The 24,096-nt window shown below is 43.7% G+C and overlaps 2 protein-coding genes across 2 annotated transcripts; one reads left to right on the top strand and one right to left on the bottom strand.

Moving 5' to 3' along the window:
• Window positions 1-1,417: 1,417 nt before the first annotated feature.
• On the top strand, window positions 1,418-15,576 carry plekhn1 (pleckstrin homology domain containing, family N member 1). Its single transcript, XM_062392675.1, has 16 exons — window positions 1,418-1,600; window positions 3,638-3,728; window positions 3,839-4,000; window positions 5,372-5,452; window positions 5,965-6,055; window positions 7,743-7,876; window positions 8,399-8,548; window positions 9,768-9,848; window positions 9,948-10,023; window positions 10,277-10,422; window positions 10,708-10,860; window positions 12,025-12,261; window positions 12,809-12,964; window positions 13,376-13,633; window positions 13,872-13,932; window positions 14,783-15,576. The coding sequence occupies exons 1-16, from the start codon at window positions 1,527-1,529 to the stop codon at window positions 14,965-14,967; spliced, it is 2,136 nt and encodes a 711-aa protein (XP_062248659.1). The 5' UTR covers window positions 1,418-1,526; the 3' UTR covers window positions 14,968-15,576.
• Window positions 15,577-16,150: 574 nt separating this feature from the next.
• LOC133957380 (PPARGC1 and ESRR induced regulator, muscle 1) lies at window positions 16,151-22,263 on the bottom strand. Its single transcript, XM_062392922.1, has 3 exons — window positions 18,618-22,263; window positions 17,122-17,238; window positions 16,151-16,945 (listed from the first exon to the last, which is right to left on the bottom strand). The coding sequence occupies exons 1-3, from the start codon at window positions 22,261-22,263 to the stop codon at window positions 16,809-16,811; spliced, it is 3,900 nt and encodes a 1,299-aa protein (XP_062248906.1). The 3' UTR covers window positions 16,151-16,808.
• Window positions 22,264-24,096: the final 1,833 nt, after the last annotated feature.

The following is a 24,096-nucleotide window of genomic DNA, read 5'->3' as shown; positions in this document are numbered from 1 at the left end:
TTACTTGTGTATTCTGAAGAACAAGTCAGGCTCGTTACCAAGGATTGGTTTCGGATTAGATCCATGATTTACTTTCATTTAAATCACATGTAATTCAATCAGTTTTCTTCATTGATTAAGCTGCTGGACCGTTTCGGGAGGAGTGGGCCCAATCAAAAGAAGAACAATCACACAGAGTGAAGAACAATCACACTCCTGAAGTCTACAGTTTGTGAACAGGATGATGTCTGTTGCTGCCTCGGGTGGATCTGTTCGAACAATCTGGTCGAGCAGGTTGGCAGCGAGCGGCACACGTTCTCATTGAATGATGCCTATAGAGCGCAGCGGCTCGACACAGACAGTGACCTAATTAATGAGCAAACACAAAGCCATCATGAGGGTTTGACTCCGTCTGACTGATAAGGCCACTTGTTTCTGATCATATAAGGTAAACAAGCCGGGAAACTAGTGTGAGCCTTCAATGCTGTAAAACAAAAACAAAAATTCCTTAAATGTCTACATGGGAATGGTTTCTGTATAATGAGCTTTACAGTATATTGGCAAGATAATAAATAAAGATAAAACCCTGAAATTAAACTTGTGCCTCAACAATTTAGTTTTGTTGACTTTCACTTTTTACATGGCAGATATCTCATTTACAAACAAACACCTCACATGCAAACTAGACATGTTTGCATACACCCATAGCCTTGTGGAAAATAGAGCATTTGAATACACACACACGTGCAGTTCAAACCATCCTGACTTCCGAGCGCCCAAAATGTGATAGAATGCTAAAGAAGAATATGTCACAAAGAAAAGACGGAACGATCTAATAGTGTGATACCCTAAAATGAATTATCTTTCTCAGTTTCAATATCACAGGGAGCTTTGGGCTATTTTTAACATCTACGCAGTTTTACTTTCCAAATCAATAAATCCATTAGAATTGTGAAACATAAAGTTTCCAGATGACACTTGAGTTTAGTTGAGTTTGAGCATGTGAGTCAATAATAAACAGTCTGCAGGCATTTTTCATGTCTGGACATGCCAATGGAAGCTCCCATCTTGCCTTTGATTGACACACACCATCCATGTTTGGTGACCACTCAGTGCAGCGGTCAAACAACGATGAGGCCCATTTGGCCCCTGGAAGGTGTGAAATGGCACACTTCTCCCTGAACACCCCCCACACCCCTGTTCTCTGTTGTTGGGATTGATTTAACAGACAGAGGCAACTCACAGAAGGTGTGAGTCCTACTGGTTATTCAGCACACAGACACACACACACACACACACACACACACAGACAAACACACACACACACTCACTATCTTTGACACAGCCCCAAACTCCACCCCTGTTACGCACACACTCTCTCACCGGTCTCACTTCTCCGCCCTGCCCACTTCTCCCTCAGTACAAGTCTGACTTCAGCCGGGAGCACACACACAAACACACACGGCACTACTGGATAACACTCTTCCATCACAGGAGTCATTTGTCTACAGAGCAGCAGCAGCAGGAGCCTCACAGAGCACAGCAGCATGGGGAGCAGCCTGTCATGTGTCCCCCAGCACAACTTCAGATTCTCCAGTAAAAGCTTCATTCGCAGAAACAGGTAAGAACAATCACAACCTGTCCTGGGGATTCTTACTGTACTCGCCTCAGTGTGCTCCCTCAGAGCACATGTCCTGCCCTTGACGGCCGTTTGTTATTTCAGACTCTGTGTTTCAGCCGGAAGGAATTCCTGGTATTTCTCGGGGTTTGAGCAGCGGGGTTAAATGTAGGTTGTGAATTTTGTGACGCCGGGTTGTCAGGATCATATGGTTATGCAGCATAGTCTGGGTGTCGTGCCTGAGTGGTGCCTGAGTGCTGCCTGTCTGGGCAACGGTGTCGATGATCCAGTTACCATTTGCCTCCTCTTTGCATCCCTCTGAAGATGATCTGCCAGCTGTCAAGTCACTCTGGTTTCCCCCCCAAAGTTCCGGAGCTGACCCCCAATCATTATCACGATCACACATGGGCAATTGTACACCATAAAAGAAACCGTTGGGTTTATGGCACCTGATGGCGTGTAGTGATCTGATATGAAGGCATTAAATACAGGAAATGACAGACATGCTTAGTTATTTCTGATCTGGTTTTCTTGAATCCGTTGGGATTATTTGCCCGGGCATGTTACGATTGGCGCGGCCCACTCTGCGGGACCAGCACATCTGATGCTGATTAACCTCTGCTACAGAACATCTGTCCTGTGGGATGATTCAGGGTCTGGTTGGATAGAATGTGTCATGCTGCTCTTCATTTTCAAATACAAATAAGAGACAGGGCAAAAAAAAACAGAAACATCCACTCCGGCTTAGACACCTTCCCAGTGGGATTGATGGTTCGACACAGGAACAATGCATTCAGTGTTCTTGCTTCCTGTGCACCCTCCTCACTCTTTGTGTTGCTGAATCAGGCCGGGGTCAGGTATTCCCTTCAGAGAAAGGGGAGTGTGGTGCATTGAATACAACAGCAGCGATTTGGAGAATGTTGGGTGTGTAAATCAACTACCTATCTATTATCTACATTCCTCTTTCACGTTGCAGCAGCAGATTGCATCAGTGTGCACATTATTAATATGTGTACGTGAGCACAAGTTAAACAGGGCCGTAGCAGAATAGTATCAGACACCGAACACTTGTCAGTGATCGATGCTGGACATGGACTTCCTGATGAGACAGACCTTGATTCCCACCGTGCAAACAAAAGCCTGCGTTGTTGCACCGAGGACACTGGTACACATATGTGCAGATAGGCAGATAAACTGCAGGCTGAGACTGTAAGAGCAGTCCCACAGTCTTATCGTTGCAGTGGGGGAGCTTCCTCGTCGTAGACATGACACTAATGGTAACAGATGAGGGTCATGCAAAACAAAGAGGGACATTGAATGCTGATTTTCCTATGCACATCCTTAATTTAAAGACATAAGAGCTGATTGTTCTTATCATTTAAATGGTTGGCATTGATGGGCCGAGGACAAAGGAAGGGTCTCTGGTTGATTCACTGTACATTAAGTGAGATAAATAAAAAAAACACAATTCACAGTTATTTACCCACTAAAGTGGAGTGGCACTACAGTAAAGTACCCTAAAATGTAATCAAGCTTCACCAAATTTCACACATTAAAAGATATAAGTCCCCTTAATCTGCCTGTTTTGCCAACTGGAATTATCCTGTGGGAAATAGCAATTTCTTTTGACAAATGCCACGTCTCCCAATGGCTTCTTCCCTGACTTATACCACAGACTTCAATTCATTTAAATCCGTTCAGTTGTTTTCATGGGATTTTGCTCGCAAACAAACATACGAACCAATCATGAAACAAAAAAACAGGGCTGAAAACATTATCTCCTCAGTGAAGGTAAAGAACAGAAAAACTGAAAACAAAGTCTCTGCCACTGAACTTGAAATGCAAAACAGTCTGAGCAAAGACGGGTGTGTTAAGGTCTACTCTGCATCTGATAACAGTAGGTGACGGTCAATTGACAAGTACGGGAAATGCTCCCCGATGACTCTGCCGTTGGGGATTTAGCTCAACAGCAAACAATGAATAGCTGGTAAACACGGCAGAGTGAGTGGTAACACGTGGTTTTTCCTTTTTTTTGAGCAGCAGCCGCCTGTTTCGCAAAAGTTATCCCCAGGAGGGGCAGGAGAAGTCCAACAGCATCATCAATATCCTGTGCACTGTCACCCCCAGGAAGGTAAGACCCTCCCTCAGCTCGCAGGAGAACTAACCTGAAACTCACACTCATACCGGAGAGAAGTTCTATAAATGTCTGTTTATTTTTACTGACATTATGATCGGTTGCAGGAAATGTGCCACAAAGATCTGCAGTCAATAGACAACATCAAATGGAATCCTCCGTTTCCTTACGACCCGGCCAGCGGCTGGAAGAAGAGCAGCATCAATGTGAAGAACTACGGACGCATGATCCACAGCTCCAAGGTCCGCTTCCGCTTCCTCCAGTGCCAGGTGAGACAAACCATAACGACCTTTTAATGACGATGTTGAAACACCGGGAAAACAAGTAGAAAGGAAAACAAAACTCATGCTGCACAGTCCTCATTGTGGTTAATGAGGTCTGAAACAATGACCAAGCCTACGATGACACATCATGCCAGTCATCCATGTGATCAGCATGACTGTCAATCCCCCCCCAACCAAAAAAACTAAAGAAAACAGGTGGAGAATGACCGGACAGACGAACTGAAACTCGCTGTGAACTTGACGTAATGGCAGGCAATGAATAATCCAATCGGTTTTCCACGAAGCGGGCCGCAGCCTGTGTTTGGACATGCTCGCTGCTGCTAAAGTTGTGAAACATCTCCCAGAGAAAACCTCAGGGTAGAGAGAGAGAGGGAGAGTTCCTCTGATCCCAGGGACTGATAGAGGACGGGCCGTCTCCGCACTGTGGGAACTGCAATTCATCAAAGCTGTGACACAACAGCTCTGTCAAAAAGTAGAACGGAAAGAGTGTTGGACGGAAGAGCGTCATGATGCCAAAAGAACACAATGTGTAAAACCTAGAAGAACTCCAGAGAGGAGGCATGACTGTCCAAAGATTTGACGACAAAGACCATTGCTTTTAAATTGTTACTTTAAAATCACATTTTACGCTCAAAGAAGACACACCTTCCCGGAAATCCTTGTCCTTTCTGCTAAATCAGAACATCTCCCGTAGGCGCTCCATGAATCGGCAGGTGATACAGGAACAAGACATTCTGATCAACCGATGACTCAATTTGTGTGAGACTTTTGATACAAACACAAGTGCTTAACGCGATAAAAACAGTTCCCCGTGGTATGAATAAGGCATTGAAATGTCAGCTTAAGGAAATACATTTTAAAAAACTAGATCCGTTTCATAAATTCATAACTATCAGCCAGATCTCAGGCCGGATCTGCACCACAGTTTAATAAGTCCTGCCACGCATCATACAGCATCTGATTAACAAACAAACAAACAAACAAACAAACAGACGCACACAAGGTAAATAATACAGGAAGTGAGAAACCTTAAAAACAATCGATCTTAAGAATGTTAAATGATTCTCACCTGAGACCAACATCAGAAAAAGGCAAATGGCTGATTGATCATTGGCTTCCGGACATGTGCCTGTATGTGTGAGGGTTCATTTCATCAACACTAAACCTGCTGATTCCATCGATTCTCAGTTTTCCAATTCGGGCTGCGTCTTGTTAAATCAGCTCCTGTGTGTGTTTTGAAACCTGAACACTGAGTAGGTGAAACGTGATGGCTCTGTTATACGAGTATTGTAGTTTTCTTACAGTGTATTACTTCTTAGACAGGACATATTATGACGTTCTCCATTATCTCCGCAGGATATACATGATTGTTACCTGGATCTCTTCCAGACGCACCTTCACTTTGTCTCTAACAACACAACCGGACTAACATACCAGGTGAGTTTGCTTCCACTTAGACAATATCACAATGTTCACGACTGATCCTTCAAATGCTTCGCTTTATCTGTCCTTATGATCATTCCCAGGATTCATTTCATTTAACTTTCTTTGGGGCAGATTTTTACTTTACATAATCGTACCTTTTGACATGTGTACCCTGTCAGTCAGCAGATTGTTCGTAAACAGAAAGTATGATTAAGTCACTTCACCATGTGTAAAGCGTGAGCCGGCATTAATCATCATTTGACTGTGTCTGTTGTCGGCTTACCTTCTTGTCAAGAAGAGACGGCTATGATACTTTATACAGGATAAGTTAGCATTCACTGTAGATGATGGCAAATGCAAAGTATGCTGGGACGCAAGGTGAATAATACAATTAAGAGCTGAACATTTGGCTCATATGGAGTAATTGGAAAAGGAAATGTTGCAGTGAACGCTTTTACTGAGAGAATGAGAGATTGTTTTTGTGCAAAGAAGCGTGATCGAACCTTTTGTTGTCTTGTGTACAGGGAACTCTTCCGTTGAAAGAACTCTCCATCTGTAACCTGCAGCAGAACTGCAACCACAGCCAGCCCCAGGAATTCGCCTTTCAAATAAACGGTAAGTTTCGACTCCAGCGGAGAGAAAACAAGTGTTGGTTGGCACCGAGCCCTGGAATGTCATAATCATCCGTTTGGACTTTTATTGGTTGTGTTGACTTTATCTAATCAATCACTCAGGCTGATTGATTAACAAATCCAGCATGGTTTCTAGAAGTCAGTAGCAAACGCCAGACTTCAATAACAAAAGACAGAGAATGAATTAGAGCAGTTGTCAACATTTTTAATGCTGTGTTTTAAGTTATGGATCAAAGTAAAAAAATCTCCTCACGGAAAAAAAATCACACCCTCTTTCCAAGCTGCAGCATTTCGTATGTTGTCACATTCCAGTGATTCAAAGGTGCTGTGACCCCCTTCACCTCCACTCAACCCCAAGACTAACTAGAGCCGGGCCCCCTTCACCCTGGGTCAGGGGGCCAAAGCGGCCCTTAAGACCCTGCTTGTTAGACGACAGGTGCACTTCAGTCGGCCCAGCTGTCAAGCAGAAAAGCCCGGCTACCGCTCTTAGCCTTGTCACTGCACATAATCTATGGCACATTCCAAAAACTGCTCCGGTTAATGCCCGGTGGAAATGCCACTTAGCTTTTGAACTCTGGGTAGACCAAAACAGTCTGAGGCTCGATTTCTTTTCATTAAGTAGAAATGTGATGCTGCCGGGACTACAGGGCCGGGGTTCTTGCCAGGGACTAATGCAAAACCACAGAATAAAAAAAATCAAATACGAAGAGTAGACGGTTTCTTTGTTTGCATTTGATTATAGTTTCTATCGGACTGACATCTGAACCGTCTCCACATTCACAATGTTGACACTCATCCGACATCCCCGGATCAAGCTTGTTATTTTGTGGTATTGTGTTCCGGCTGTTGTTGCAGTGTGGACTTTGATTTGCTTTATGGGATTCGCCACGGACAGGAAATATGTAGCGGAAGCGTGTCAAACGTCTGAGTCAAGTGAGGGTTCTCACCAAGTGCTTTCCTCCGAGAGCGCTGCGGAAATATGATTCAGCTTCAGTGTGAAGTGGTGTTGGTGAGTTTACGGGTGACGAAGCAAACACAGCACGAGACGGTCTCTGAAAATCCCTGTAAGCTGTTACACAGTTGGAATTTATGTTGCTGTGAAAGTTAGATAACGAGACTTAATTACCTTTAACAGAAGTGAATAATGTCTATAAACTGACAGAGCAGCAACGTCGGACTACGTGCTGCCTGAACTCGGGGAGCACATGGTGGTCAAGGTCTTCAGGAGCAGTCAGTTGGCCTTCTCCAGAGAATTAGCAGACAAAGCCAAGGGGCTGGAGTGAAACAGACTATCTGTACTGGTTATCTGTGGTATGTGTGGGACTGATAGATAGAACGAGATTCCAGCTCTTTTCATCCCAGACCCTGGTCATTCCTCCTGAGTAAACACTGTGGGGGGGGGGGGGGGGGGGGGCTCTGACTTTTAAATACCAGATGAAGCAGGTCAGACGTTAGATCTTCTCACAGTAGGTCTTACATGTGGTTTACTCACTTCAACATGTGTTAACATTTACAACATAACTTGTGCAAAACAGCCAAGAACGCTACGGGTGACCTCACAGTTAATGATTAACCACTGCGTCAGAGATTTCCCTGAAAAAAAGGCTTGGAGAGAAAAATTCCCAAAAGCCACTTTCCTTTTTTGACCTTGTGACCTTTGCACCCTGCAGGTGTCAGCCTCAACTCCATAGTTGTCTACTGTGCCAACCAAGACGAGCTGGACCTTTGGTTTGGCCTTCTGAAGGAAAACATCGAGGCAAATGGAGGCACCGCAACTACAATCGAAAACTTCACCAGAGTGAAGGTGAGTTAGACCAAATGTTTGAATGCCACCTGCCTCGAAATAACCTATTATATTATATCAAGCTGCATAAAAACCTGGCTTTCGTGCTGCAACAGAATGTGGTCATCATCTTTTAACCCACCTGGTGGATTAGCCAAGAAAGTGGTTTGGCTTCAGCCGCTCCTGAAAACAGGATGTGTGTGAGCGTGTAGCTCTGATGAGTCAGGTAGGTCACTGCTGGCTCTGCCTGAGGCCTGGATACTAAGGAGTGGCCTTGACCACATCACAGTCAATATCAAAATCACATCTGCACAGGGTTGACTCCACACCCACAGGTGGGGAAACGGCTGATGAAACACATGAACCTAAGTGTGTCACGAGGAAATAGCTGTACTGACAATGTTTGTGTGAGCCTTAGCTGGGAACTGTTTCTATGGACAAACATTCAACGCTTAAATTTGCTTAGGGTCAGAGGAATGTTAATATTTACATTGCTGAAGATTCGTTGTGAACTTCTGTTTTTCCCCTGTGTACCTTCTGTAGCTGAACCAAGACAGGGCTCCCGAGGGCAGAGAGGAGCTGAGGAACTCCATCAACAGAGAGCCCATCTACGAGTGGGAGGGCTCCCAGCGAGACAGCCTGGGCCCCATCACCTATGTCACCAAAGTCCGGCTGCAGCACCTGCCCTGTCAGGTACGACGTCACCGCTGTTTATCTGGAGTGAATCATCATTTCTGGTCACGCAGAGATAAAACCCATGATCTTGACTCTTTACTATTTATGGGAATGTGCAGTTGAGCCACGGGTAGAGGCGATAACGTGATTGGTAGTTTGTTGTCCCACATTAACTCCTGACTACAGCCGCCTGTAGTGATACATGGTTTCGTCCTCCGGGAATTTTTCACATTTAAAAAGCTCAATAGCATCAGCTCAAAATCCCAGTGACTCACAGTTCTGAAATTGCGCAACACACACATTACCTTAACACGGTGTGAGGAGTGACTGAAATGGGTGGAGTCCATATTTTTGGCAACAGGGTGCCTCTGCTGCAGATGTAACTCTGGTTTCTTTATTATTCTACCGAGGTGCAAAACAGTGTCAGACACCTGCAACTAGCCTGTGAAGCAAACACGACTCTGTGCTAACCAGATCAGACATGAGCACAAATAAATAATGCTGATCCCATAGCAGCCAGTAAAAACAGGAGTCTTGACACAGCATGCATGGTTATCTGTAATTAATTCTCATATGGGCCCGAGCGTCAGTCCCTGTGGAAGTGAGTGAGATTTAGGGCCCGGGTTGTGTGAGAGCCGTTCGCCAGGCTCCCAGTGACTCAACTCACCTCACAGCTGGAATGTCAGCTGTCTGTCCAGACACACCTTCCGCGAGGGAGAGGAAACATAAACTGCTCGTCTGCCGCACCTTTAAATGCCCCCCCGACCGGCTGGACTGAAGCTCTCACTGGGATTCAAACTGTGCCTCTCAGCAGAGTATTAAAGGATAAACACTGGCGTTTTTTGCAAATTGTCTATGTTTGCCTTGGGTCTCACGGTCGCCTCTGTGCTTCGTGTTATTCATAGTTGTATTCTCACCCAGGCAGAATGACTGGAGATTATATTCTTACATTCAGATTAAAGGACTTGGTGCCATTAACTCCTGTACAACATGCAAACAAGAGAACTTTTCAGAGATACTTATATGAGAGTTAAATGTAAGCTTTAATATGATTTAGGTTCTCTTTGACTTTAATGGGCCAAACCTTTTCTGAGCGCCTGAAGAGAGAACCAGACATCTCCACCAAGAAATCCTCCGTCATATTGGTGTTGAAATTTTATTATGGGAATATGTAAACAAATGGTTGACTGGTCTCGACACACGCAGCTCACTATCAGCTATTATCTTGTGACGACAGGAACAAAGTGACAGACTCCTGGTGATGTACCCGGCGACCTTGATCATCCTATCAGAGGAGAACGATGGGCTCTTTTACAAGGTACCACTCTCCTACACTTACTAATATCCGGAGGTGTGTATATGAACAGATCCATTGTTTACGTCAGTGTATTGGGTCTAACAGTCATTATGATTACAGGGGAAACTTCCACTCAACATGATTACTGTGACCACTCCCTGCCAAGACGTCAAGCCCAACACCTTCATGATCGAAGGTAAATACAGTGAATCAGTGAGCTGCTCTACTCCGGACATGTTAAGGGGAATTTTAATGAGTGTGTGTTCTTATGCAAGCTTTATGTTAAGTGGGCCTTTTGCATGGGTCTGCCAGCGTCACAGAGTATAACCCCTCTATGAATGAGCTGGTTTTATCCCCAGTGAATGACATTCTGACTATAGCACATTCCAGCGAGCGACTGGACCGAATGACAGTCTTTGTGTCCCCCCCCCCCGCTCCTCTCTTCCCAGGGAAGCTCATCAACCCCATAGTGATTTCGTGTCTGGATATGACCACGTTCTGCGACTGGATCCAGCATTTCAAAGCTGCTGACGTGCCTGTTCTCACCCCCCCGCCCCCTGTGTATGACATCATCTACACTCCGACGGCAAGAGAGGTGAGACACGCCCCCCCCCCCCTCCCCCCCTTCCTTTCACGGACCGCAAACTATTACATTGTTCACAACTGTTGATGAACCATAACTATCAAGGAAGCTATCTTGGTTTGTGAACCTGCAGGGACATGTGAGGGTTCAAGTATGAGTAGAGGTGAAAGAGGACACAGACTCTTTTTAAATCACCACAACTATGATATGATTTACAAAAACTACATTTGTCAAATTTATTCTTAGTCGAAATATCTTTATTTAAATGTTTTATTTCTGGCTCCTATCATTTTCTAGGCTCCCCAGTTTGACCGGTGGAGTGGAAATAGCCAAGGAAGAAGTGAGTCCCTTAAGTTCAGCCAGTCAACAAGTGGACGTGGGCCCCACAACCTTCAGCTACCCATTCATGATGACAACCCTCTCACCCCAGGATACGCTGAACCGCTCTGTGTAAGTCAGCCATGTGTCAATTCTCACGTTCAACTGTTCTTAGACTAATTAATGCACAGTACAATCTTATTTGATATAAAGGTGGAAGGATTTAGCTTTAGCCATAGAAAGAATGTTTGTTTTGGTGGAGCTGAGCAGCAACACATTCCCTTTACAAAGTTAATTATTAAGTGAGGTCAAGACACCTAACGGCTCCTGTTGCACCCACAGAGGAGGAGTAGGGAATCCTCAGGCCTTTCAGTAAAAAAATCATAACAGCATTCTATCATATTTATATTTTAAGTTTCTATTTGTATAGAGAAGTATGCCGTCAATAAAGTCTGATTCAGCAAAGATGTTTTAGAAGAACTGAGACTCTCGCTGTGTAGGACGACTAGCCCACTCAATTAGCTGAGCGAGGCGAGGGCTCAATGCCCAGAAGTCAAGTTGTTGTTCAGCTGAACCAGCACTCACCCTATTAGATTGATAGAGACTCTTTTCTCCAAAAACACAAAATGAAGATTAAAAAACAATGATGTAAACAGGAGAAACTGTTTAATACATTTGCTCTACAAGGACTCACTGGTTAAAATCTCGGACTCTAGCTGTGTTGTAAAACATTTTACACTTACTTTATAAAGCAATAAATTTATAATATAAATTGAAAAAAAATATGTTACACCACATCAACTTTTTAACTCAAGTAAAAGTAAGACTTGTTTTTAAATATACTTAATAGTATTAAAAGTACAAGTCCTCTTCGCTAATGCAACAGTCCACTACATCATTAACTGAGACTACTGTCTATTCAGTTTGATACAATAGTACAGACTACTTATTTATAAAGAAAACTTTAGATGCTCCTGAAAAAAATATTGTCAGTATGAATGGCTGTATCGAGGCGGTGTTTCAGGGGTTTCCTCATCACCAGTAGTGCTGCTGTAGCAAGGGGCGGACTCTAATGATATGATTGGATCTATGGACCAAATCCCCCTGTTATTGATTATTTATAAAGTACATACGGTGTATTTGCTGATATATGAGAATAAAAGTAGAAAGTAAATGAAAATAGAACTATGTGAGTACAGGTACTTGAAAAATGTACTTAAGTACTGTAACGAATATACAGCACTGGCTACGACTCTTGTCTGACTCTTGCCCTGGTTGTGTTTGTTCCACGTACAGTACAGCCGTCCCTCCTCAGCCGAGACCGCCCGCCTGGGGAGCAGGAACAACAGCATGTCTTCCCACACCAGGCCCGAGCGTGACCTACGACCTTTGTCCCTGCGCTACTCCTCACCGCAGCACAACTCCTACCTCCAGCCTGCAGAGAGCTCGGTGGCGTCTCAGGTCTACAGCACGCCGTACTCTGCCCTGCACCGTGTCAGCCCGCAGCGATTGGAGAGAGCCCCACTTGTCAAGGTAATTCAGTCTGGCGTCTCACTCGATAACCGAATATTCCCTCAGAGACCGTTGACTTATTTTACACGTCATGTGTGCAGCTACTAAAATAGATTCGAGCAGGAGGACGAGAGGGGTCATGATATGTGTTAACAAATGAGATAATAGTGCAGAATCGATGCTGAAAGAATAATTTATGTGATGGTGCAAAGAATGAGACCTCTATTACATTTAATTACGAAGAACAAAGCCACCAATCAGTAAACAGTCACTGATGGAACATCCTTGCATTACGTATGGCAGTTAAGATTTTTATACACAACACCGACAGCTGACGGTTGATTTATGAGACAACACATAGCACTGCTGCAGATCAGGGACTGGCATCAGTCCAAATCCTCTACTAGGTAATCGGATCTGGTTTGTGTTATTGGCTCATGTGAATCTGAAGAGCATGTGAGAGAAAGTCAGATGAGACGATGGGAACTAAGTGATTGATATTCCTCTCGTCAGCCGGTGTTTTAAACTAACTTCTGCCTCTGTCTGTCCGAAACCCATTTGTGATTAGTCGAACAGCTGGAGCACACCTCAAACGTCCCTGAACTACTCCCTGAACGGCCCCCAGCGCCACTCGGACATGTGCGCTCCCCGACAGCCCCTATCGCCGCTGTACGACGAGCCCTGCAGTCCTGAAATCTACTCCCTGGATGAGGCCATGCCATCGGTAAGTGGGTCAATGATACTGGATCCATAGGTTCAATTTACACCTGCACAGCTTCTCTGATATCAAGCATCGCAGACACAACACACACACACACACACACACACACACACACACACACACACACACACACACACACACACACACACACACACACACACACTTCAGAGAAAAAGTAAGAATGATCAGTCACTGTTAGTTTAGACACTTAATAACAACCAGCAATTATTTATTCTGGGTCTGTATATTCAAATTAATTACTGAAATGTGTTTACCTTTAAGAATCAAGTTTATTGTATTTGCTAGTTTCTGGTCAAATCAAATTGGTCACACTCTTAAATAATTCAAAAGTAATTTCTTAATAACAAGATTTACCATCATTACTCAATCAGAATGTTATTAATTTTATTAAAGGAGGAGAGCTGGCAAGAGCCAATTCAACACCACAGCCACCACCTCCACCACCACCAGCAGCAGCAGCTCCCACCGCCCTCCTTCCAGCTCCACACCCCTCCCATGGGCAAGCGCGGCAGGAGAAGCCTGGTTCTGACCAACTCCCAGGGACAGGCCCTGAGCCTGGATATGGAGGGTCCTCCAAGCCACGCGGAGCAGAGAGCCGAGGCCGTCTCCAGACTAAAGCTCCTGCCCGTGCCCGGCCGAATGCAAGAGCAGGTGAGAAATGTGACAGTACTCATCTCTCAGGACGCTCCTGTTCCTGGAATGTGGCGGTGCAAAGAGCAGCGATGGAGCTCTGTGTGGTAGCAGGGCGAGTTTATTCACTTGTTCAGCAGGTGATATTTGATCTGGGGCCATATGTGAAACAGTCTTTGATATTTTCACCAAATATAAGAATGTTTGTTTTAGTTGATCACAGGAAGTAACTTTCTCGCCCTTTCATATCTGTCGACAGATGATTCTCCCGTCGAGCTCTTCGAGGAACACCTCTCAGATGCCTTACGGCTACTCACCAGGTAACAACTGAAGGCATGCACCTGATAAAACATTCTTCTGTTTGCGTGTATTAGTGCACACGTGTGTTGACTGTGTGTTCAAGAGGTGGATCATAAACACTTATAAACTTACTGTCCTGACAAAAAAAGATCAGTTGATTGAACTTGTTTCAGTGTTTCAAACAAAAAGAGGAGCGTGCTTGTTTTCATTGCACGGCTGCACAAAATCTATATTTCTATCGGCGGGCGCTCATTCAAATCATAGCAAACACTGCAGCATCGTATTTCCCCACAAGTGTCAGTTGTGAAAGTCAACCTTGTCTGCTGCCTTCCTAAGCACCAGCAAGGACACACAACATAGCTCACACTCACATATACCTTAAATTAAACACTGCAGACGCTCTGGACTGATTTAACCCTCTGGTCTCTCAGCAGCTAGACAGAAGGTTAAAAGTTACAGAACTGAAAGTGCAGGAAACAAGCAAATGAGCCGATACCATTACAGCCATTGTGGCTCTCAATTCCATTTGATGGGATTAAGAGAACACTGTGCAATGTGATGGGCAGGTTTCTACAGGTTCTTGTCACATATGAAAACAAAACTAGAATTGACTTTAAATCAAGTCTTAACCACACTATGATATAACAAGTGGTTTTATCTGTCAGGCTGCATGTTGCTGTACCTTTAGAAAGAATGAAGGTGGAGTAGCAGTGGCATGTTACCCCGGCAGTTTTACTGTTTACACGTTGGAATAAAGCCAATGACACCTTAAGTGCCTTGGAGCTATGTCCAAGTTGATTCAGTGAAGGCAATGTTTTGTCTTTCATTGTTCAGAACTAAAAGCCTTGGAATCTTCTCTCGCTCCTATAGATCACCACTCGTACCTCGAACCAACAGAACCAGATGACCAGGAAATGGACTATGACAACATTTGGGAGGACGACTGTGATACTGGAATGAATCAGCCAACGTCTGGAATTTCGACACACTGGACAGGATTAGACTATGGGGCCAGAGGCCTTGGTGCCATGGCGACCCAGCAAAGATGGTCATAAAACAAAACAATAGCCGGGCCACTCGTCTGGACGTGTGCAAACAACAGATCTCTATCGGAGGGATAATAAAAGCCAACCGGCACAGCCTGTGCTGCTCCTGCTGTGTACAGTGTGAGCCGGCAGATCAAGGGACCTGCGCTGTCGGATGTAGTGCAGTTGAGCAGGCGGAGGATGAGTGCAAGCATGCAAAGCAGCAGGCTAAATAAAAATATTGTGAAAGTGACAGACTCGTACTTCAGCTGTGTGTTTGTGATGTAGCATTCAACAGAGAAGACAGCTGGTTGCACTAAAGCTTTCAGACGAGAGCAAGAACTGACTGTTTTTAATTATTTAGTAATTTTCAAACATGCTGTTAAATGTCTTTTTGTTTCAGCTGAAAGCTATTAAAAGCATTCCAAGAGGGCTAATGTACAGGTTGTATATTTTTGTAAATGTTGTACATATATTATTTTATTATGATACATTATCAAGACAAATAGATGTGCGTTTAATGGACTGCCTTAAAGGTGCTGCTGTCACTACAGCATTGTACTGATAACCGTATGGCTTCCTCTTTTCCATTTTTGTTTGAGGTGTTTATTTATATTTGTTAATAAAAGTATAATTTAATCCTGTGTATCTTTTTATTCTTATTGTTATGGGACTTTTAAATATGTTGTATGTATATTACAGTAAATAGATTATACTACTGCATAAATGTGCTCTTTCGAAACAAGAAAAAGCTGATGAGTGATACTGATGAAATGAAATGATGATGTGAAAAACCAACCAGATATCATTGAAGTAGGATTAACTCCCTTTCTGGGCTTTAAAAGACAAAATTGGTCCGTGTCAGTGAACTTAATGAAAACTGCATAAAAATCCAATCAGCTGAGTGTTTGTATGAAAATACTGTAAGTGTAACAGCTATATTTTATTGCTCAACCACGCCGTCTACTGGAGAAAAATACATTAATATTAGTCAAGAAATATCTCGTAATGTACAAAATGTATTAAATCAAACTATGTATTTTGAACTTCACTAGATTTCTAGGGCAAATTGTATTATTAGGAATTACTTAGAAACTGCAGCTCAATCAGCTGAGCCAATTCATATTATCACGTGAGCTTGTGCTGCCCTCTAGTGTTTGGAAAGCTGCACCTCCAGGAATAGTCTGAGGAATGACAACAGACACAATGCACACAATTCAATTTAATGTTGCTAAACTGACGTCGATCCACGAAATATGAACAGCTCACAGAGCAACTTAGATCAAATACTGTACAGTCTTCTATAAATCATCAATCATGACAATCAAATGCCCTTCATAAAATACATAATAAGAACACTGGCAAAGATGACAATCAATGACAATTACACAATAACAACTATGGGGGTTCTGTTACAGTGAAAAATGTTGCAACAGATATGATCTCATTCACATCATGAAATAGTCAACATAGTCACTTTAGATAAAATCAGCTGCTACATAAAACTAGTTGAAACAAAACATGCTCCAACAGCTCCATTTAAATTGTTTGTCAGGGATTCAAGTTAATCCATTCATCACAAGTTCATCAAACATCGTCAGCTCAGCCGGGCTCTGCTGCTAATCTCACTCCCTGAAACCTTATTTACAAATGTCTCAAACCTGTAAAGTCTCCTGTCTGATAAAAACACATGTCTCCTCTCGCCCTGCAGAAGCAAAACAGCTGTTATTAAACAAAACTCTTTCCATTCTATGAGGGCGTCAGTGAAACTTGGGTTAATAAAGGAGTTACAGTTCAATCACGGAGCAGCACATTAAACATGTGTCATATTCCTCAGTGGATCAAGGCCCTCAGTGACTCAGATCCAGGATTCATGGGAAAATTGATAATTTCACTGGTGACGTGTATCGAGAGCAGAGTAATTCCTTCTCGTTGGCGGCCGCCTCCATCTTGACGTACTTACGCAGGTATCGGATTGCTGACAGAGCACTTACGTTTGCCAACAGAACTGTGAAAGTAAATTACAAAGAAAAAGTGAGTCATTGTGTTACTTATCAGAGAATGAACACAAATACACGTTGACAGAATAAGCGGCTACTGTGTAATTTCAGTCTTTAGAAAAGTCTCATACGCAGGCTTTCAGTTATATGGAACTAATTGACTGCTACGCATCAACAAGCATACCAGCTTTCCAGGCATCTCCAACTTGTGGGTTTGCGGTCTTCAGTACCCATGAAGCGAAGGCGATACAAACCAGACACATGTCTGACTGTCGGAGTGGCAGGAGCAAGGAATCCAGCCCTTTAGAGACAGAGGATCACAGATAGTGTTGTGAATCCTTTTATTTGATCATACACAGGCAGTTCACAGAAGGAGAGCATCAGGTCAACAGAGGTGTCAAATGGGCGCTCCCGAGCTTCATAATTGGCAATAACATCCCAACAGCTGAGCAGTAGCCCCCAGTAATATGTTGGGACTTCCTGTTCTGTCACACCGCGACCCGATCAAATCCCATCATCCTTCACAGATTCCAGTTCTGCAAGCCACACGTCTGCTTGATGCTACTGGAGTTTGAAAGTGTGACTCTTGTGGCCTTGAAGATAATCCTCAGAGACAAGTGTGAAAGATTAGAGGCCATGTCATGATGCTGACTGTTATTATCTTAATTAAAGCTCAGTGGGGGAACACATACGGACGCCATGTGATGATGACATTTCCTTTCAAAGCCAGACTAATAAATTAGGGTTCTCCGGTGGCAGCTTGGAGAAGACAATCATTGAGTGGAGTCAAGTTATCACGTACAACCATTCCTCTCTACTTTCACCAGCGCACCCCAGTGAGTGTCCTCCGACAGCTGAGGTAAGAGTCCGACCCGGTCATGACTGGAGCAGCTGACCGAGTGGATCACATATCTAACACTACGACATATCTTACACTATGACTGCCCACAAGAAGCTTCACTATATACTGTAAATATTGTACATTATCATTTTTTTTTTCATTTGTATAAACTTTTAAAAAATAGGTACGTTTCTCTATGTACAAAATCGTTGGTTTTAACAATGTACCATCTGCTAGGCATGACCATGGAATTGAACCAATCTTTGTCCATATAATAATACAATCCAATTTAGAGATGTCACACAAGTTATTAATTCACTTTAAAGTCTAAATCCACCACTAAGCTGACTGATCACAAAATATTGTGGTTGGCCAACATGCAATGATTTAATTTCTAAAGGCACAACATGTGAATTTATTAAAGCTTAGTATAGATAATAGTGTTCCAAGAGAATTAATCAGCTGTGAACTTAACTTCTGAGGTTCAATAAGATCACATGTTCTCTCCACTCCTCCAGTTTGCCATAAGAGACCATTTACCAGTTATTTATACCTTTTTATTGCAGCCAAATTACCCAACAATTTAGACTGATATGTAGAGTTTTAAAGAATTTGGATTCTTCTATTATACTGATGGAGCTACACATTTAATCTGGGATTATCCTATCCCCTTACTCCAGTTACACTCTAAGAACAAACAGAAACATACCAACAAAAAAGTACTTATTTCACTGCTGTTTATTAATCTAAAATGTACTGTTATCAGCAGCAGCCTAAAACCTAACACCCTAACTTAAACCTTCATGCATTACTGTGATAATAGGGGAAACTGCACTTACTTGGATTTGAAACAGCCGTCTGTAAACCCTCATTTCTGAAAGGCTGCAGCGCCTGCTGTCTGGAGATCCTGTCCTCCAGGTAGTAGTGAAGTGGATCAGGAAACATCACGTCTTGATTCCGCACAGCGTTACTGGGATAAAGTGTCCTTTGAAGGGATCTGCCACTTTGCCTCACAGGTACATGAGACGTTTGGGAGCTTGGGAGAGTCTGCTTCTTCACCGTGATACGAGAAAAATTCACATTCCTGAAAGAGAGCGTTGCTTTCCAGAAGAAGTTCTCTCTCAGGTCGCTGTCTGTGAAGAAATGGTCATAAATGTCTGTCGAAATCTGGGATGAGTTTGCGTTGTGGGTAAACCTGGTCACCACCCTGACAGGTCTACAGTTGTCCTCTTCATCAGATTCAACTGACGAATCATCAGGAGAGGAGGATGCAAAGAAGCCCTCATACGCCTCAGGGAACTGTAGATTTCTACAAGCTGAGCGTGAGTAGGAACAGATATGCACCTGCTCACCTTTGGTCTGATCCTCCGCTGAGAAGAGAGGGCAGAAGAAGGTTTCTGTATCGTACTCTGAGAAAAAGTGATCATAATTTTCAGAAACAGAATTTCCATCAGCGTAGAAGGTAGTTACATTTTCTTTGGCTGGTTGGCTGGGAATCGACGGCTTTCCACCAAAGAGGTACTGGAAAATATCGGAAACCGAGATTCTGTAGCCATCTGTCCAAGAGGAAGGTGGAGAATCCATGTCCGCTTGCTTTGGTGTCTTATCCTCAAAGAGACATTCAAACTTTTCTGATCCTTCTTCATCTAGGGTTTGTAACGTTTGGCCTTTCAACCTGGAGCTGAATGAGTCAGAATACAGAGCAGCTAGATTGTGCCCACTTAAGGTTTTGGAAATCTTTCTGTGGCTCTGTTGTGCATTTCCAGAGAAGACTGGTTGAGAAATGTTACTCACAGACGTCATCATTGTATTATCTGTGCAAGTATCTGAACCTAGACTCATCAGCACAGGTTCACTCTCCCATAGAACACTTCTCGAAAGGGAAGAATCAGCTCCCAGAACAGCACCTAAACTTGATTTTTCAAGATCAGGAACACTGGGCATGTGCTCACTGGTTTGTTTGAGCTTGGACTCATCTGATTGTGTAAAAAAACCTGAATCAGTTAAAGCAGACGCGTCTGTTTCCTGACTTTCTGGAAGAGGTGGCACGGATCGTAATCCAAGAATGTCATTTATCGTCAGCTTCTCCATCTCCCTCCAAAAAGAAGACATGGCAAACACTGAGTGTTTTGAATCTGGTGCGTTTTCAGGTTCACATTCAGCCTCCCATGCTCCGTCCAGTGAATCCCACTTAGATTCTGTTGAGTAACTTGATTCGGACCATCTTTTAGGTCCAGATTCAGCTTCTCCGTCCTTGTGTGTAAACAACATCAGTGTTTTTTTTTCTGTTTGACCTCCAGACTCATTTTGTCTGACAGATGAAGAGAAGCTACCAGACAGGTCAGCAATGTCTTCATTTGAGAGTGGCGCTCCGGATTCTGTGAGCAGGGATGATAATGATGTAATAAGTGAAGGACTTGTTATTACGTCTTTAGAGGTGAACAATTTGATTTCTCTCGGACTGATGATTTCCACAGATGGGCCGGGATTCCCAGGAGACACTAACCGAGATGCTGCTAATTGAGCTAATTTGGACAAAGCCTGAACCTCCAGAGGGCGCTCCGTTTGCTGTACTGTATTATTTATGTCTAAATCGGAGGCAAAAGGTAAGGTATCGGGTAAGGTCACCTCACTGGAAATCTCTAGTATGAATGGAAGGGCTGTGGTGTTGAATTGCTGTGGTTTTGTGTTGTCCAGAGCGGAGCTTAACTGGTCTGTGTCATGACGCTCGATTTCCAGCTGTTGTTGGGACTCAGCCGGTCCGTGACACGGTGTGCTGTCCTCTCTGACTGAGTTTCCAGCCTCTGCAGCCAGGACTGAGTTAGCCTCGGATAGTTTGTCGTTTTGGCCGACTCCCACGGCGCGATCATCTGACTCTGCGCTCGGTGAAATACTGCGAGTGATTGATTTGACCTCGGCTGCACAACACTTAAGGTTGTGCCCGTTTTCACGACCACTGATCGAATGACTCGCCCTATCAGCCTCGTGGAGACTGTCTGCACTGTTTGCTGTTTTTCTGTCTGATCGAACAGTCACACGGCCGGGAACGGAAACCCCCAACCAAGGATGTTTATTCAATTCTGTTAATTCTCCAACTTGTAATTTCATGCATGGCTGTGAATCTGTTTCCACATTAACACGGCTGCTTGTCGCTGATATTGCATTGTCGACACAGGGTGCAACAGACTTATTATTTGTTGCATGATTTTCAGCCAAAGTTGCTACTTTACACCTTTCCCGTCTGAGTGGGTGTTTGTATCGACTGTCACCGGGCGGAACAATATGACAGCAATCATTTGTTTTGATCTCCTCAGCAGATGTCCTCACTGGAAGACGGCTTGAGACTGAGTATAAAGAGGACACAACATTGTTTTGTGGTGAGTTTGAATAAAATAAATTCACATCGTCAGGTAAGCACAGACCCGTTCCTCCTCTTCCCGAGTACTGCTCCTCCTCTGAGTCGCTCGGCTTCACTAAGAACCGCCTCTCGTAGCCGTGGGCACTGTCGGCCGACTCAAAGCCGAGTCGTCTCTTCTTCCTCCTCTTTCTCTTGATGGAGGCCGATGGAGAGGATTGTGGGCTTGCTGATTTGTTTAGGCCTGTTGCGTCTACACGAAAAACAGGGTTGTGTTCTTCCTTGCGTTTAATCCGTGTCACCATTTCTGCATTGCCGGGCAAATACTTGTTGCACTGATCACTTTCTGTGAATTGACTTATAAAGAAATGCTCCTGCTTAGTATCCTTCAGAGGTGTTTCTGGTTCCGGTAAGTCACAAATCTGATTCCACCGTGTTTGTGTGCAGGCCTCTCCTCTCATAAATAACTCTGTTTCAGGGTTGGCTGACATGTTGGTTTTGAGCACGGAGTTACTGGCTGCAGAGTCAGAGGAAACGCTGGAGCCAGACTCAACTTTTTTCTTTGTGTTTATTTTGCTGATGGCGTCGACAGGCCTCGGCGTCTCTGCGCCAACTGCTGTTTCCCCCCCGGCAGGCGGAGAGTTTGACTTGGGGATGTTTTTTGGCAAAGTGCCGCCCCTGGATCGGTGCCCATCACTACACTGTTCCTCCTCCGCGGCTGCCCCTCCGTTTCCTCCCGCTCTCTCTTGGCATGGCTCAGCAAGCCTCTCGGTCTCTGAAAGATTTTTCAGTCTTTCAAAGAACATATTGACAGACTGCAGGTGTGTGTCCTCCTCACTGCCTGACAGGACGCTCTCCATTGCACCGGCGCCACGTTTGCTGAGGTAATGCTCCACAGGAGAGCCCTCGCAGTCTGGGGGGCCGTCGATGGGTCGGTCAGACTCTGAAACGCCGGACAATAGGTCGACTTTGCGAAACATCTTTAGTTTGGAGCCTTTTTCATCAAAGTCACTCATCCCAGAGTCCAGCCCTGCTAACGACGGAGGAAGCAGGTTGCACTCCTCGCACTCTGCAAAGAAGCATTCCCAGTCGCGGTCACAGATCTCCACGCTGTATTCAAAGTCTTCCATTTCCACTGAGTGGGTCTAATGTAACCTGGGAAATCAATTGAAAGAGGTAAAGACACATTTTAAGTATTTGAGTTTCTTACAGGTCATTTTAGCAACACAGGATTCATTCAAAATTAAAAGATTGTCTCAGAACGATAAAGAAATCAACATTACATGCACTAAGACCAAACTTCCAGCATGACTAGATCAGCAGATCTAGGTATTGATGTAATAAAAAAAGATTTTTAGGGTACACAATATGTGCTTAATAATTAAATTGAATTTAATAAAAAATTAAATTATGTAAATAAAATGCAACTTCTTTAGCTCTCCATTAATGTGATGATATATAATATTGAAAATAAATCTCTTAGAGGCTAAACATTTTAAACTAGCTAGTAAGCTGAAACTACCACTGATTAAATCAAAAGAAAATATTTAACAGTAAGACAACAGAAGCATTAGTAATCTCTGCCCTTCTAGCTGTGCGTACATGTGCATGCCTATGTGGTCAGGTTGCCTACCTGTCAGGTTTCTGTGATCGTGGTCTACAGGAGGTGAGGGTGAGGGACACTGGAGGCTCAGCAGCACCGTGCTCTACGTCCTCTGGTGGCCGTTCTTTTGCACGAGCACGCTGCGCCGCAGGCCCCATGATTTGTTAAATATAGATGCGGTGCCTCTGATCACGTAGTACACGCAGTATTCACCACAGCAGCCCCGTCCAACAGAGGCATAACGTTTCCCGACTTTAAATAGAATCTTCACTATGGCAAGCTCTTTCACTGGTTACAAGAAATTGATTTTTACTATTGTGTTACTTGATCAATGCATTATAAAATCTATAATAATGATATCTGCAGTTCTTGTTATATGATTATATTTAATCAAATGAATTCAGTGTAAAATGCGGAAAGCTAATGGCGTCCCTGGCAGCTGCTGTTGGCCCAAACATCGGTCGGCCTCGGAGCAGATATTGAGTTCACATGAGGCGTGTGGGAGTCAGCTGAAACTCACTGGTGTGACATCACGCGTCCACAGCGGATCGGAGCAATCTTTCCAGACGCTGCGGGAGAGTTAAACACCGGGAGGAGACCCTGGAGCTGCGACATGTGAGACTCATGTGACTCATCTGGAACGGAAACAAACAACACAAATCCTGTTTGTGTCATCGGAGAGAAATGAAAAAATAGGCTCTTCTTTGTGAAAGGCACGTTTAAGTTTTAACTCATTACTATTAGTTCAAGTCAGTCCTCATTGAAAGATGTTTTTTTCTTAAGGTTCCAGTTTACGGTCACCTGCTTTAAGCCAAGCTCAAGAGTTTAATGTGTCTTCACATGGAGGTAAATTATCTTTTGTCCAACAGGTCTGATGAGCAAACCTGAAAACTACAGTACATACAATGAGAATAGACGTTTTCAATGAAGCTGGTGGAGTTTTATTTTGCATTTAAACTTCTGAAATACAAATGCCCACTCATTTCTAAATTTAGATTTTTCCAACAGGGAGAAGAGACCATAATTTTGGAGTATTTTCATCTTTATAAAACATGTCTGGTGGGAGAGTTCAGTAAATCATTTCATAATAAAACTTTATGGAGCAATAAGAACAGCTTTTGCCAGACTTGTGAGAAATCTACAAGTGTCCTCCTCTCGTGTAGCCTGAGGTGTTGAAGGCTCACGTGTTCCTGACTTCATAAACTATCAAGTGAGCAACCACATGTCAAAAGGCCTGATCCATTTCATTCTATTACACGGGAATCATATCTGAAACTGTAAAGGTTTTCGAAATAGATCATTAACAGATTTGAACTCAAAACCATGTTTTTGTTCCAGAATGAGTCTAGATGCTTTTTGA

Source organism: Platichthys flesus, chromosome 7, assembly GCF_949316205.1.
Source record: "Platichthys flesus chromosome 7, fPlaFle2.1, whole genome shotgun sequence".
NCBI lineage: Eukaryota > Metazoa > Chordata > Actinopteri > Pleuronectiformes > Pleuronectidae > Platichthys > Platichthys flesus.
The sequence above is the reverse complement of the archived record's forward strand: the minus strand, read 5'-3'. Positions and strand labels throughout refer to the sequence as shown.

Bases quoted from the DNA above. Each gene is read 5' to 3' on its own strand.
- plekhn1 (XM_062392675.1), top strand. From the start codon at position 1,527: ATGGGGAGCAGCCTGTCATGTGTCCCCCAGCACAACTTCAGATTCTCC. The intron at 8,549-9,767 runs GTACGACGTCAC...TTGTGACGACAG, and splicing joins TGCAGCACCTGCCCTGTCAG to GAACAAAGTGACAGACTCCT. The intron at 12,965-13,375 runs GTAAGTGGGTCA...ATTTTATTAAAG, and splicing joins TGGATGAGGCCATGCCATCG to GAGGAGAGCTGGCAAGAGCC.
- LOC133957380 (XM_062392922.1), bottom strand. From the start codon at position 22,263: ATGGAAGACTTTGAATACAGCGTGGAGATCTGTGACCGCGACTGGGAA. The intron at 17,239-18,617 runs GTAAGTGCAGTT...CTGTCTCTAAAG, and splicing joins GACGGCTGTTTCAAATCCAA to GGCTGGATTCCTTGCTCCTG. The intron at 16,946-17,121 runs GTATGCTTGTTG...TTACTTTCACAG, and splicing joins TGGAGATGCCTGGAAAGCTG to TTCTGTTGGCAAACGTAAGT.